Here is a 15,791-nt window from a genome sequence, read left to right as displayed (position 1 = left end):
CAAAGAGGGATTGGGGCCCCTGCTGCTGTTTATGCAGGGTGTGCAGTGGCTTATTGCCTTGTCCAGCACAGAGGGGTCCCACCCAGCCTTTGACTCCCAGGAGCCTAGTGCACCCCCAGGTTCACAGAGCAGGAGATTTTTGGAGGGGTGTGGGCAGCAGGGTAGCAACTGATTTAGCCCTTAACAACATACATCTCCAGAGAGTCCAGTTACCCACATAAAACGACACCAATAATAGTAATATGCCTTCCATTGCTGAAGACCAGCAGTAGAGCAAGTGCTCCTAACCTTTTTGGGGGCCTTTGGATGCTTTTCAAACTCTCTCGCAGACCGTGGAGGGATGTGCTTACACATAAACATTCAAAGTGATGCCTTCAATTTCAATTCAGTTTCAGAGGCGCATAACCAAAAAACCAAACCAGCTGCCATTGAGTTGTTTCCTGTTTATGGCCACCCAGTGTGTGTCAGAGTAGAAGTGGCTCCAGAGGGTTTTCAAGGCTATGACCTTTCAGAAACAGATTGCCAGGCCTTTCCTCTGATGTACCTCTGGGTGGGTCTGAACCACCAACCTTTAGGCTAGTAGTTGAGTGCTTAACTGTATCACCCAGGACTCTCTTAGAGATGCAAAGACGGCCTCAAATGCATGGGATTGGTAATAGCCACGGCATCAGTAACAGGGGAAAGGACTCAGGAATGGGAGTGCTGGCTGTACCAAGCCAGTGGATGCCAGCAGCCCAGAAAATGAGTGCTCCCCACGTCTCTTGCTGGTCTCTCCTGCCAGGCAAACTACTGCTCGGCAAACAGCTTCCTCCTTCCACTCTTCCTCCCCCCTCACCCCGTCAGAAATCCCCATTCTCGAAGTTATTGCCAAATTCACCTGGTTGGGAAACTGGTGGTTTGTAGCAACCGTAGCAGGGAGCTGCTGCCTCTGAATGGCCCGAGGCCTGGGCGGCTGAGCTGGCCTACCTGCTATAAAAGGGAGCTGGCGCTCAGCCCTGCATGTCCTTTGTCAAGTCTGCTTCGGGGAGACCTGGTATGTGGGATTGTCACAGTATGGGGGAAGCTCGGGGGAGTGGAGCAGCTGTCTCTGAAGGAGAAGCAAGAAAGTTCCGGGAGGTCTGGAGCAAAGATCAGGGGCTTCTGGCGGAGAGGGAGACAGGCAGGAGGCTGCTGGGGCGGGGTCCTCTGAGCCCTTTTCCAGTGGGTGAAGGCATGCGTGTTTCCTAAGCTGGGCCTTCTTGGGCAAGGGTGGGGGTGTTGGAAGAGCTGGCAGGCAATTGTGTGTATCTGTGCATGTGTGGACCCTACCCTTCTCACACATGCATCCCACCCTATCCCATTATAGCCAAAGTCATCCTCTGGATGAATTATTTGAATGGTGCAGGACAGGTGAAACCATTACTATGGGGGATGAACCATCTGTGTGTCCCCACCACTCTTCACTCTGCCCTGGGCAGAGGCATCATCCCCATCCTGGGATTCTGCATGTGGCTTCCTTCTTCCAGGTGAGGCAAAACCTTGGGCACCATGCTGACCGACCTGGAGAGAGCCATTGACTCGCTCATTGAAGTCTTCCACAAGTACTCTCTGCTGAAGGGGAATGCCCATGCCCTCTACAGGGACGACTTTCAGAAGCTGTTAGAGACGGAGGGTCGCCGCTATTTGAGGGTGAGGAGGGCAGGTGTGGTCGTGTTCTCTACCTGGCTATGATGATGCTGGGCCTTTGGCCCTCCTTGCTTTAGGCTTTGTGACTCAGTTCTCGCTGAGATCTTTACACTCTTGCTTTTTTCCTCAATCCTGACAGATAAAGGATGCAAACGCCTGGTTCAAAGAGTTGGATGTCAATAGTGATAGTGCCATTAACTTCGAGGAGTTCCTCATCCTGGTAGTAAAGATGGGCGTGATAGCTCATGAAGATATCCACAAAGAGTAGCAGGCTACTGGGCCCTGGGGCTGGGCCCCTGGACGTGTATGTGCAGAATAATAAAGTAATTGGTGTCTTGAGCTCCCTTAGTCTCCTGCTTTTCTTTTGTGGGATCAACTTCCTGGGACTGAGGTAGGGTTGGAAACCCAAAGGAAGGAAAAGAACCTCTTGCCCCCCATTCCCCACCTCTCATAAGCTTTCAGTCCTTACCACACGTCTGGTGTCCTCCCCACTGTCTCCCCAAACCATTTCTGAGTCTCTTCCAGCCCCCACAGTCCTGAGTCATTGATTCTAGGACTTAAGGATTCTAAAAGTCTGTGATATATTACCATAGCTGATGATTTTCCTTGTTGTTCCCAAATGGGTGATTTATGGGAAGAGGTTGATATAAGGAAAATTGGTAATGCTCTCTAAGCTAAATTTTAGTTTCCAAACTAAATGGCTTAGATGTGACTCTTGGGAAGCTAAGGAGATAGGTACATAGGAGTGAGAGAGTGCGTGCATGCGTGCGTGTGTGCGTGTGTGTGAGAAAGAGAGAGAGAGAGACTGTGTGTGGCTGGACTGTATGTGGAAGTTTAAAGCCCTGTATTAAGTAAGAGTAGACCTGGCTCCACCCTTGGGTTTGTCCTTAGAGATTTTGGAAGCTTCCTGCTTCATCCCTGTTCCCAACCTTCCAACTTAATTAAGTAATAAAGTAATTGGCAGATAGAACAATACATTCGTAAAACTCAACTCAAAGAATAGGTTACTCAAATCCTGCCTTATGGCATCTCTGCTCTGTGGATCAGCGAATTATCTAACATAACTTCCCAATCATTATGTCCGTGGGTTTTTCCAAGAGCCTGGTAACATGGAAAGGCCAGAAGATGAACTGGCACTTCTCACCAGAACTCGAACTCCAAGCTGGGGTTCTATGCTGTGGCATGGGAAATTTTCTGCTGTTTCCACTCAGGAGGTGGGGCAATGGTGTTGGTGGTGGGGAAGGGGTAGGCAACTGTCAACCAGAATCACTAAGCCAGGGTTCTTAACTCAGTCTGCCTATGTATCTCTGAAATTGAATTGCAATTGAGCACATCATTTTGAGTATATGTGTATAAGCAGATTCCAAAGATCCCCCAAAAAGGTTAAGAACACTTTTCCTAGCTGCTGGCAGTCAGGAATGAAAGGCGGAGTACTACCATCATCATTGCTCTTTCATGTGGGCTGTTCCATTTTTGTGGGGTTGTGTGTTGCTAAGGGTTAAATCAGTTCCTACCCTGCTGCCCAAACCCGTCCCAAAATCTCCTGCCCTGTGAAGCTGGAGGTATGCTGGGCCCCTGGGAGAAGAAGGCTAGGTGGGGTCCCTCTGCACTGGACAAGGCATTAAGCTGCTGCACACGCTGCTTAAACAGCAGCTGGGACCCTTCATCCTTCTCTGGGATGAGTATAGTGGCTTGGATCCCAGGAGCCTGGGCTGCAGAGAGGGACCTTTCTCTGCGCTGGTGGTGGTACTTCTTTGGAGAAGCCAGGAATTCTTCTTGCCCAGGAAGAGAAGAATAAAACTAACCAAAACCCTTGCCATTGAGTCAATTCCAATTCATAGTGACCCTATAGGACAGAGTAGAACTACCACATAGAGGTTCCAAGGAGTGCCTGGTGGATTCAAACTGCTGACCTTTTAGTTAGCAGCCATAGCCCTTAACCACTATGCCACTAGGGTCTCCAGGAGGAGAAGAGGAGGTGGCTAATCCCTTCAGGACTTCAGGAGGACACTCTTCTCCTCAGTAAAATACCACTTAGATTACCTGACTTCTGACACTGCAGATTACTCACTTTAAGCCATTGGGCTTTTTGTTTGTAGTAGACTTTAATCTTAATAAAATTCAAATGAGCAGAGAAAGGTTACAGCCTAAATCTTTATTCATCAACACTTCAATTACCTTGCAGTTTTATTGTTAGTTTATACATCAGTGAGAATGGTTGACAGCTAGCTGAGAGTTAAGATTGGGACTAAAATGGGGTGGGGGTGTCTGGTCATCAGAGTATGGAGATGAACTCCTGCCAGAGCAAGTGGGAAGGCCCAGGATTAAATAACTTCCTTTTTCAACTTTGTTGAAGGATAGCTTTACCTGTCCCTCAAAGCCAGTGCTTTCACCTTCCACCAGAGCCAGTAGAACACAATCTCTGAATTATAGAAATGGTGATTATGCATTCTGAGAGGCACTCCCCTCCCTGTTGCCACTGAGTTGTTTCAGGCTGATAGCAACCCTATAGGACAGAGTAGAACTGTCCTATAGGGTTTCCAAGGAGTGGCTGGAGAATTCAGACTACCAACCTTTTAGTTAGCAGCCATAGCTCTTAACCACTGTTCCATCAAGGCTCATCAGTAATACATATGTGCTACAATTTCCTCTGGAGTTCCTGGGTCATGCAAATGGTTAATGTGCTCAGCTGCTAACTGAAAGTTTGGAGGTTCAAGTCCATCCACAGGCATCTCAAAAGAAAGGCCTAGTAATCTACTTCTGAAACATCAGCCATTGAATACCCCATGGAGCATTAGTGGTTCAGTGGTAGAATTTTGGCCTTCCGTACAAGAGCCCTGGGTTAGGTTCCCAGCCAATGCAACTCCATTCATCTGTTAGTGGAAGCTTGTGTGTTGCTGTGATCTGAACAGGTTTCAATGGAGCTTCCAGACTAAGACAAACTAGGAAGAAAGGCCTTCTGAAAAGTGATCTATTACCAAAAATCAGTCAATGGAAAATAAAAACAAGCAAAAAAATTCCACAAAACCCATGTGGAGCACAGTCTACTCTGACACACATGGGGTCACCATGAGTTGGAATCAACTTGATAGCAACTGGTACTGGTATAACTTCCTCCAAGTACAATTTCCCCCAACACTTAGTTCAAGGCTGAGCAGTGCTCTCAGATGTGGTCATGCAAAAGAAGATGGGAAATGTTCCAACAGCAACAACAAAAATCACAACAACAATACCACCACAAAAGGAGAGCGTGACCAGATCCTGCCTCTCAGTGATTCACGGTGCTGGTGGTGATGGTGGTGGTTGTTGGTGGTGTGTGTGTCTGGGTAGGCAGGTGGGGCGACTTATTCCAGTATCTTACGTCCCACTCGAAAATTGCTGTTGATTTTTTTTTTTTTTTTGAGGGGGGGATTTACTGTTATAAATTCTGCTTGCCTTTAGTTGAAAGTCCAAGGAGTCCACTTTTCCTGCACCTACCTACAGGGACCCTGGGGACCGTGGTCTGGAAGTGTCCTTTGGGGTTTCACCACAAGTGAAGGCTACTCTTTGTGAAGAATTGGGCCAATACTCACCTACCAACAGTTGATCTCTGAGCTTATGGGCCAGGGAAGGAGGCCCAGTTGGCCCTGACAGCCTGGAGCAAGAGGTGGGGTAAGGGAGGCACCTGAAGGAGGCGGCCTTGGAGATTATAATTTACAAACAAGATTGTGCCTGTTACAGGAACCACTGGGTGGAGTCAGACATGGCTTGTGGCCCTGAGCAAGGTGATTTGGTTTCCTGTTTCCTCAGCTATGAAAGCAGAACAAGGCAGTGGGAAGTTAAGAAATAGTAGTTTAGCAGAGAAACCTCATGCAACATTTGAACCCACAAAGGAGCCCTTGGTTCACCGATTGAGGCAGATCCGGCCGCTGAGATTTCCGGGGACTGTATGGATACCCTGCCTGAAACTCTGGTTCTCCACCCACCCATAGCAGGGCTCTTGACTTCAGCGAGTTCCTAGTGGTTGTGATAAAAGTCCTAAAGGGCATGGAGAAGGATCTGGAATTGGGCAAGTGATCTCCAGCAGCTGAGTGAAAGAGCTTATTTCAATGAAAAGGACTTACTTGTACATCCCTTCACTTGGGAGCAAGAGAGTTTTGGTTGAGTCACAGATGCCAGCTAGTCTTCTTGCCTCCTGGCTGGGGGAATTCATTCTAAATCCCCGCAGGCTGAAGAGAAGGGAAGCTGCCAACATTTATTGTGCTCCTGCTTCGAGTCAGTGCAGAAGAAAGAAAGAAACCCAGAAAAAGACATTTCAAACCTGGAAAAAGACAAAATGGCGATTGCTTACATTTTTTATCTCATGCTAGAGTAGCAAGTCCTTGCTAGTTGTTAATATTCTACCATCTGACACTTTTGTGGCTTGGTTGGCACAGTATATTTGATGAACAATTCACAACAGATAAAGAAGTAGACAGTTTACATCTGCTTGGTTGGGTTAATAAGATTTTATAGCCTGGTATAGAAGTTAAAGTGGAAACCCTAGTGGCATAGTGGTTAAGTGCTACGGCTGCTAACCAAAGGGTCAGCAGTTCGAATCTGCGAGGTGCTCCTTGGAAACTCTATGGGGCAGTTCTACTCTGTCCTATAGGGTCGCTATGAGTTGGAATTGGCTCAACGGCACTGGGTTTGGTTTGGTTTGGTTTATAGAAGTTACACCCGAGACCGTTAGGATTTTTATCATCCTATTGAAAGTTAAAAGATTCTTGTACCTAATTTATCAGTCTTACTTAGGCGTTCCTTTCTTGGCTGTCTTTATATATTGTCAAATATTCTTCAAACCAGCCTTTCTTTAAAGAAAAAAATAAATTGAAAAAATCTCCCTTGCTGATTTTCTCAGTAATGAATGAAAGCAGAAACTTAAAAACAAGCAAACAAAAATCACATTTCTTTATTTTTTAATTGTGCTTTAGGTGAATGTTTACAGAGCAAATTAGTTTCTCATTAAACAGTTAATATGCAGATTGTTTTGCGGCATTGATTGCCAACCCCATGATGTGTCAACACTCTTCCCTTCTCTGTCCTAGGTTCCCTGTTTCCATTTGTCCAGTTTTCCTGGCCCTTCCTACCTTCTCATTTTTGCTTTTGGACTGGTGTGCCCATTTGTCTCCTATGCATGAATGGAACTATGAAGCATATTCCGCACATGTGTTATTGTTGGCTCTATTAAAAAAACAAAAACAAAAAATCAAAGCCATTGCCATCAAGTTGATTCCAACTCATAGTGACCCTATAGGCCTGTCTAATCTTTGGCTGAGGGATGAACCTCAGGAATGACTTCAGTACTGAATTAAAAGGGTGTCCAGGGTCATACTCTTGGAGTTTATCCAGTCTCTGTCAGACCAGCAAGCCTGGCCTTTCTTTTTTTTTTGTGAATTTGAATTTTGTTCTACATTTTTCTCCTGCTCTGTCCGGGACCCTCTAATGTGATACCTGCCAGAGCTGTGGGTGGTGGTAACTGGATACTATCTAGGTGTTCTGGGCTCAGTCTGGTAGAGGTTGTGGTAGTCATGGTCCATTAGTCCTTTGGACTAATCTTTCCCTTGTGTTTTTGGTCTTCTTCATTTCTCCTTTGTTCCAGCCAGGATGAGACCAGTAGCTGTATCCTGGATGGCTGTTTGCAGGCTTTTAAGACCCCGGATGCTACTCCACAGTCAGATGTAGAACAATTTCTTTATAAACTATGTTATGCCTGAGCTAAATGTCTCTTGAGACCATGGTCCCCAATGCTCAGCCCAGTAACTCTGTCCTTCAGGAAGTTTGGAAGCTTCTAGACTTTGCCTTGGTCAAGTTGTGCTGACTTCCCAAGTATTGTGTACTGTCTTATCCTTCATCAAAGTCACTGCTTATCCATTACCTAGTTAGTGCTTTTCCTTCCCCAGTCCTCCCCTTCCTTGAAACCATCAAAGATTGTTTCTTTCTGTGTGGAAACATTTTCATGTGTTTTTGTAATAGTGGTCTCATACAGTATTTGTCCTTTTGTGATTGACTTATTTCACTTAGCATAATGCCCTCCAAATTCATCCATGTTGTGAGATGTTTTGCAGATTCATCATTGTTCTTTACCATGGCTTGGTAGAATTCAGCACCATATAAAAAAATAATAGACCACAACCAAGTGGGATTCATACCGGGTATGCAAGGGTAGTTCAACATTAGAAATTCAATCAACATAATCCACCACATAAATAAAACAAAATAAATACATGATCATCTCAATGGATGCAGAAGAGGCATTTGCTAAAGTTCAACATCCTATTCCTGATAAAAACTCTCAATAAAATAGGAATAGAAGGGAAATTCCTCAACGTAATAAAGGGCATCTATACAAAACCAGCAGGCAACATCATTCTAAATGGAGAGACAGAAAACATGCACCCTGAGAACAGGAACAAGACAAGGATGTCCTTTATTGCCACTCTTATTTAATATTTTGCTGCAAGTCCTAGCTAGAGCAATAAGGCAAAAAAAAAAAAGCATCTACACTGGCAAGGAAGAAGTAAAACTATCCCTATTTGCAGATGATATGATGCAATACATACAGAACCCTACGACTCCACAAGAAAACTGCTGGAACTAATAGAAAGAGTCAGTAGACTAGCAAGATACAAGATCAACATACAAAAATCAGTTGGATTCCTATATACCAATAAAGAGAACTACAAAAAGGAAATCAGGAAAGCATTACTATTTATAACTAGCCCCTAATACGAATAAATCTATAGAGGCCTATATAAAGAAAACTACAAAACACTACTGCAAGAAACCAAAAGAGACCTACATTAATGGGAAAACATACCATATTCATGGGTAGGTAGACTCAAATTTGTGAAAATGTTAATTCTACCCAAAGGAATCTACAAATACAATGCAATCCCGATCCAAATATCGACAATATTCTTTAGTGACATGAAAAAACTAATCATCAACTTTATTTGGAAAGGAAAGAGGCCCAAGAAAAGTAAAGCATTATTGAAGAAGAAGAATAAAATAAGAGGACTCACACTACCTGACCTCAGAACCTACTATACAGCTACAGTAGTCAAAACAGCCTGGTACTGGTACAATGGCAGACGCAATGACCAGTGGAACAGAATTGAGAACCCAGTTGTAAATCTGTTTACCTATGGCCACCTGATCTTTGACAAAGTCCATGAAATGGGGAAAAGACATCCTTTTTAACAAATTATGCTGACAAAACTGGATGTCCATCTGTAAAAAATGAAATAGGGCCCATATCTCACACCAAACAAAAAAACTAATTCAAAATGGATCAAAGACCTAAATATAAAACCACAAACTATAAAGATCATGGAAGAAAAAACTGGGCTTTCTATATTTGTTTGATAGTTGTTAACACTAGACATTGTAGTAGTTCATCTCATCTTTTTCTCATAATAATCTTATGAGAGAGGTAATTACTGTTTCTATTTACAGGAACAACACTACCCAGAAAAACCTCTATTTATAGGGCCAACACTAGGGACCCTAATATACAGCATAAACAGGATACAAATCATAATTAGCAATACACAAACACAGGAAGATATGCTAGATAAATGGGATCTTTTAAAAATTAAACACTTAATGCTCATCAAAAGACTCCATCAAAACAGTAAAAAGAACCCACAGGCTGGGAAAAATTTTTTGGCTATGATATATCTGACAAAGGTCTAATCTCTAAAATCTATAGGAAAATCCAACACCTCTACAATAAAAAGACAACCTAATTGAAAAATGGGCAACGGATATGAGCAGACACTTCACCAAAGAAGACATTCAGGCAGCTGACAATTACATGAGGAAATGCTTGCAATCACTAGCCATTAGAGAAATGCAAATCAAAACCACAATGAGATACCATCTCATCCTGACATTACTGGCATAAGTTAAAAAAAAAAAACAGAAAATAACAAATATTGGAGAGGTTTTGGGGAGATTGGAGCTCTTAGGCACTGCTGGTGGGAATGTGAACTGGTACAACCATTTTGGAAAACGATATGGTGCTTCCTTAAAAAGCTAGAAATAGAAATACCATAGGACCCAGCAGTCCTACTCCTAGGAATATATCCTAGAGAAATAAGAGCCATCACATAACTAGACATATTCATTGCATCATTATTCACAATAGCAAAAAGATGGAAACAACCTAAGTGGCCATCGACAGATGAATGGACAAACTATGGTATATACACACAGCAAAAGCAAAAACTTTGACATGGGCTTACAGTGTTTGATAGCTTTCCTTTTTAACACTAGACATTGTGATAATTTATCTTACTTTTTTCTTATAACAACTCTATGAGAGAGGTAATTACTATTTCTATCTTGCATATGAGGAGACTCAGAGAGGTTAAAAAACTTGCAGACATTTGCTAATCCCTCTAGTCGCAGAACCAGGATTAGACCCCTGTCTCCAGGTAAGAAACCAGGTGAGAGACCATGATTAAGAAATTAAATTGCTCTCTTCTGGTTTGCTTTACATCCATGCGTGGAAAAGGCAGTACTTATCGTGCCTGCCTTTCTGGCCTCTATCCTCCCTACAGGGTCTCTGTTGCTCAGGGGTGGCAAGTGGGAGGAGCAGGTACCAGAACGAACTCCTCTCTTGGGCTCCTCACCTCCATCCAGGGCTTTTCCAGACATGTCTATGAATCTGAACTATTGGTGGATTTTTTTTTTCCTGATATGAGCAATCCTTTAGACAAGGATAATCGCCCCACGTATAGAGTAAGAGGACTGGTATGTTGATTGCCCTAAGCTCTAAGGGTTTGTTCCAGTAATACCTCCCCTTCTTGGGGTGGAGTAGACTGCCTTCCAGCTTTAGGAGTTTTTAGAAGTTCCCATGTAAATAATTGTCTGAGTTGCAAAGTCATGGCCTGAACTGGCTGCTAAGTCAGGGCATAGAAACTCTTTCAAATGGCCTATACCTGACGCTCTGTGGATAGGAGCTTCCTTCTCTTCCCCCTCAATGGGCCTAATTAGCTGAAGAAAGGTGGCTCTTCACCAACCTGGTCCCAGCATGGACTGGATCCAGTGAAGCTTGATCAGTATCTGTATTGCTATGGCATATTTTTACTGTGCTTTCTAGAGCAAAATATCTAACTGAAATGTAGATGCTCTGAATTTCTTTCCCGCTTTTCTCATAGAAATCTCCTGATTAAGTGTTATCTATCAAATCTTAATAACAAATATACTTAATGAAGAAACTTCAGGAATTTCTCTTTAAAGAAAGGAAGAAGACAAGGATGACCACATTACCACTCCTATTTAGTATTGTATTGGAGATCCTAGCTGGTGTTATAAGATAAGAAAAATAAATTAGAGGTTATGGGACCTCTGGAGGCATTGGCTGTGTGAAGCAAATGCAGACTCTGTAGGGACTACTGTGAATGCATTTCATTGCCTCCTTCACTTCTCCTCCTTCTGAATACTGTTGCAGGTTTTTTAGTAAGTGCGCCAGCCAAGATGGACTTAGTTCTTTCCCTGAGGTGCTAATATCGTTTCTGGAAAATACACTTACATATTGGTATCTCTTGGTTTTTCCTGTAGGTTGAATAGCCATTTCCACAGCCTTCCCCTGAAATATCCAGGTTTGGAGCAGGGGAGATGGTACCATACCCTAATATTCTGGAGACATGACATACTGAGCTCTATTCTCTAGGAAGAAGTGCAGATATTTAGGAATCTACAGTGTAAAGTAAGGGCCTTAAAATAATTTCTGATGTGCTTCCCTTTTCTGTTATCTATTCTGGGTCTTACAGAGAATTGACTTTTCAGCAGACTTAAAAAAAAGCTACATTTGCTTTTTTCTCCCTTTAGAATATTCTGCCAACCACTCTGTGCTGCCCAAGCATTTGAAAGCATCAACCTCAGCCCATCCCTGCACTAACATTTGATAGTCAACACCACATTTATCCCTGATTTCAAACTTTAAACAGAATTACAGCTACTGTCTCAAAAAGCCTCTGGCTCCAATTCGAGGAGAACCAATTGATCCATGATGAAGATAAGAGTCTTCCAAGGAACCCCAAAGTGCAGTAGATATGATTTGATTCATCATTTACAGTCACATATCTTTAATTTTTCCAATTAGTTGCTCATGCTCCCACAATGCCTGGTGTTGCCTTCTTGAGCCAAGGACATTCTCAGGCCAGTGGGGGCCTATGGGTCAATTCTGCTCTCATTAACTAGGGAACAGATAGGAGCAGCCTCTTTTGTGGTTGCTTCTATTTGCTGCAGGACCTGATATTGAAGCCATTATGAACAATTCTGCAGATGATGCTTCTTTATCAAGCTCTGCTGGGCATCCTTGATGTGCCAGGCCCCTGTCCTGGCTCTGTGGTGTTCTGTGTTGGTCAACAAGTTCCTCTCTTTTTAGTTCCTACTATGATGATCAGGCATTGTTACCAAAGCACACAGGGAAGCTGTGTCTGGAAGAGTTTCTATCAGCAGCTATCGCTGTTCCTGAAATAGCTCTCTCCTGTGTCACTGGCCTAGCCTCCCATTTTCCTCATAGTCATTCGACTTCAGAGAACTTTTCCTGACTCTGTATCTGGGTGGGGCCAGTAGGCCTCTCTTACCTCATACCTCGAGGAGATTTCTTTCCCCCATGTTGGCCAACATCCCTGCTGACTACACACCAAGTGTCAGAGAGCAGGAATCCCAGTACCATTGCCCAACAGAACAAAATAGAACTGCTTCGGGACAATTTTCTGCCTTACCTGTTCTGTACAACTTGCTGCAACCCTGCTCATCTGGTCAAGCATCTTATTTCTGTCTCCATTAGAGGGTCGCTTTTGCATATCCCTCCTTGCCCAAAAATGTCTGTCTAGTCTTTTTGAAGAACAGTCAATTCTCTCCAAAAATCCTTTCTCTCAGATCAAGGATTGGTGTGCCTGACAGGAAGCCAGTTCATTTGGGGGTGGATTCTTCTGGGGCACTCAAGGAACGCTGCAGGGAACTTGAATAAGAGGTGAATTTCCTACCATCTCCTTCAGGTGGTAACTCCTCATATTGATATACAAACCCCAATACCTTATACTTCTGAGCTGGAGCATATCCTCTGGCAGGGTTTCCACTAAGTCTAGTGGAGTCTCTGGTCGGCCAGGCTGACCTAAGACTGAACAATGACTACAACAGCTTTAGACTTAAAGGCAATAATGCGATGATTTGGATTCGGATCATTGGGATCCCATAGGCTAGGAAGAGGTGATCTCTTGATCCTGGCTGAGGAAACTCTTTCTCCTCCTCTCCTTGTTCTCTGCTGTGGGATGCAGGTTGGGGGCTGTGATGACCTCCAGTGACTTCTCTTTGGATGGCCATGGGAGAGGTGTCTGGTATGGACATAGGCACATCTACCCTGACCCGAGTTCTCATCACCTCCCCGCTTGGTATCTGCAACTGGAGACAGGAAGATAGGTTGGCATTAACTGAGCTGAATCCTCCAGGGATGCAGAGCTCCACACTCTGAACTTCTGTTCATCTCTTAAGCCTTTGAGGCTAAATCTCAATTTCTGGAATGCTAATGGCAAGTTTGCAGCATGGGCTCAGGTCACGAGAAAATGACCTTCTACCCCACAGGTGAAGCTAAAGGATGGCCTTTTTTATCCCTCTGGCTCTTAGAGATTGTCTCAGAAACAGTCCCTTCTCAGACCTTCAAAGCTCTTAGACTTCCTACTGGAACGATGTTCTAAGTGGAAACTCAGACTCCCAGCTTGGCGCCTCAGCCTGTGCAAGGGACTTAGTGGCTTTCTCACATGAATTGTGTTCCTCTCTCTTTTCCCTCTTGATATGGACAAAGCCCATGAATGCCCTGCAAGGTATAATCAAAAGTCATCCCACAGCCTCTTTAATTTTTCCCTTTTCTCAGATGGCTGTCACTCTTAAAATTCCTCGAGGCTGTAATGTCAACTCCTGGCAATCACGTCCTCCTGGCCCTCACTGTCTCCCAGAGGGCTGTGTGATCAGCACCACAGCTGCCCCTGGATGTTAACCCAGCCTCAGGATGCAGGCCAAGCCTCAAAGCCCTGGGGTGGCCTCATCCCCAGGACTCCCAGACCTCAGGCACTGTGAGCCAGACCCTCTTTCTCCAGGATGATGTTCAGCATCTTAAGAAATTCAGAGTCTGAGGCAGGGATGCTAAAAATTATTCTTGAAACACGTACCTACTCTGCTATCTTTTGGAACTCTCAGAGAATTAGACTTTTCAGTGCACAAAAAGTTCTTTATTTTCCTTCTCTGCTGTTTAGAATATTCAGCCAAACACCTTGTATCTATCAGGGGACTAAAAGCATCCTGTAGGTTTGCTGGTGTTCTTTCTTTTTTTTTTTTTTTGGTCTTGTAAATAGCTTCTAAGCTACATCTAACCTTTTTTATGTTTCAAAACTATATGGAATGTAATAGTAAAGATGGGTGAGGGGAAGAAAAACCAAACCAAACATCAACCACAAAAAATCATCCTGTAAGACCCCTTTAAGCTCAGCCTCATCCCCGTTCACTGGAAACCTCAAAGAAAGTATTGACTTAGGATGGTCCACATCCACCCAAATTCCTAGCAGGGTCACAGCTTTGTGTCAAACACTGGTCGGTTCTAACTCTGGAGGAACAAATTAGTCCATAATGCTGACACTAGCTGGATGCAGCCCCAAAATATAATGGTTGTGATGTACTTCATAAGTTCAGAATAAAATTCCATTGATGTTGCCAGTTGCTGTTGAGTTGGCTCCTACTCCTGGTGACCCACGTACAACATAACAAAACATTGCCTTGTCCTGTGCCATTCTCACGATTGTTGGTATGTTTGAGTCCATTGTCTCAGCCATTGTGCATCTTGAGTGACTTCCAACCTAGGGGGCTCATCTTCCATACAATATGGGACAATATACTGTTGCGATCCATAGTGTTTTCACTGGCTAATTTTCAGAAGTAGATCATCAGGACTTTCTTCCTAGTATCTTAGTCTGAAAGCTCCACTGAAACCTGTACATCATGGGTGATACTGCTAGTATCTGAAATACTGGCGCCACAGCTTCCAGCATCATAACAACACACAAACCACCACAGTATGACAAATTGACAGACGTGTGGTAGGGAAGGAAGAAAATCCACCACATGTATCTTATTTTTCTCAACAATTGCTTCAGCTCCTAATTGTTCAATTTCTTCTCTTGAAGCCTCTCTCACCCCTGAATTGTCCAAACACCCAAGGGGCTTTCTTAGTCCATTGCTGGAATCTGTTCTGCTTCCACAACAAAGTGTCTCACTCACTTATCCTCCTTGCTATATGCTGTGGCTCCTGAGGACTGGCCATGTGGTTCTATAAATGGACCAAGCCCTTGATGTACGCTGTCCTGCAAGGATGGCTTGGGTCCAGGTCCGGACCTCAGTGGTTTCTCATGTTGGGTCTGAGGCTCTGAGCCTTTCAATTTATGCTGCCACAGTAACCGTGCTAACACAGAACAGGGGAGTCTGTGGTACAGAATAGAGAACATTAGGTGAGATTTAAAACATTGTATCTCAGAGGTTTTGATAACCTCTTCGTACCTTGGCGCTTTGGTCATGGTCACCAGTCCAACTTGCTATCTCTCTCTAACTGCCAAGTTCCAGAAGAGAGCGATGGGAAAGGTAGGAGGTGAGAGATATAGGGGTAGTGGTCCTTCGTACCCGAAAACCCTGAGATCCTTATTGAGAATGGACCCTCTACTTTAGTGATTATCTTTGCAACCCAGAGGAACCCAGGGAGAGGTCTCTTAGCTTCCCTCCCTCCATAAACTAAAAGAGCTTTAAGGTGACATTTTGGTTGCCAAAACTGAGGAACTAATAACTGATTTTCCTAAAGCAACCACAAACCACATGTGTGACAGACTAGAACAGCCCCATAGGGTTTTCTTGGCTGTAATCTTTAGGGGAGCAGATTGCTAGGTCTTTCTCCAGCATACGTTTATTAAAATTAATGAGTCAGTATTAATCCATTATTATTAACTCAAGCCCACAATTTATTGAGTTCCTTAGTTTCTACCTAATGTCCCTTTTCTTTTTAAGTTACACATTACATATTCACTTTTATTGTTTTTATTGTCATTATCATT

The 15,791-nt window shown here is 43.8% G+C and overlaps 1 protein-coding gene across 1 annotated transcript; it reads left to right on the top strand.

The window, feature by feature from the left end:
- The first annotated feature begins 926 nt into the window (after positions 1-926).
- Positions 927-2,004, top strand: S100A8 (S100 calcium binding protein A8). The gene is made up of 3 exons (XM_049880519.1): positions 927-1,033; positions 1,506-1,668; positions 1,805-2,004. Exons 2-3 carry the CDS (start codon positions 1,528-1,530, stop codon positions 1,931-1,933), a joined length of 270 nt encoding a protein of 89 aa, XP_049736476.1. The 5' UTR covers positions 927-1,033; positions 1,506-1,527; the 3' UTR covers positions 1,934-2,004.
- Positions 2,005-15,791: the final 13,787 nt, after the last annotated feature.

Source organism: Elephas maximus, chromosome 3, assembly GCF_024166365.1.
Source record: "Elephas maximus indicus isolate mEleMax1 chromosome 3, mEleMax1 primary haplotype, whole genome shotgun sequence".
Classification (NCBI taxonomy): Eukaryota; Metazoa; Chordata; class Mammalia; order Proboscidea; family Elephantidae; genus Elephas; species Elephas maximus.
Note: the sequence above shows the minus strand (reverse complement) of the source record. Positions and strands in the feature narration are given on the sequence as shown.

Coding starts and splice junctions, on each gene's coding strand:
- S100A8 (XM_049880519.1), top strand. CDS start 1,528: ATGCTGACCGACCTGGAGAGAGCCATTGACTCGCTCATTGAAGTCTTC. Junction 1,669..1,804: donor AGGGTCGCCGCTATTTGAGG/GTGAGGAGGGCA, acceptor CAATCCTGACAG/ATAAAGGATGCAAACGCCTG.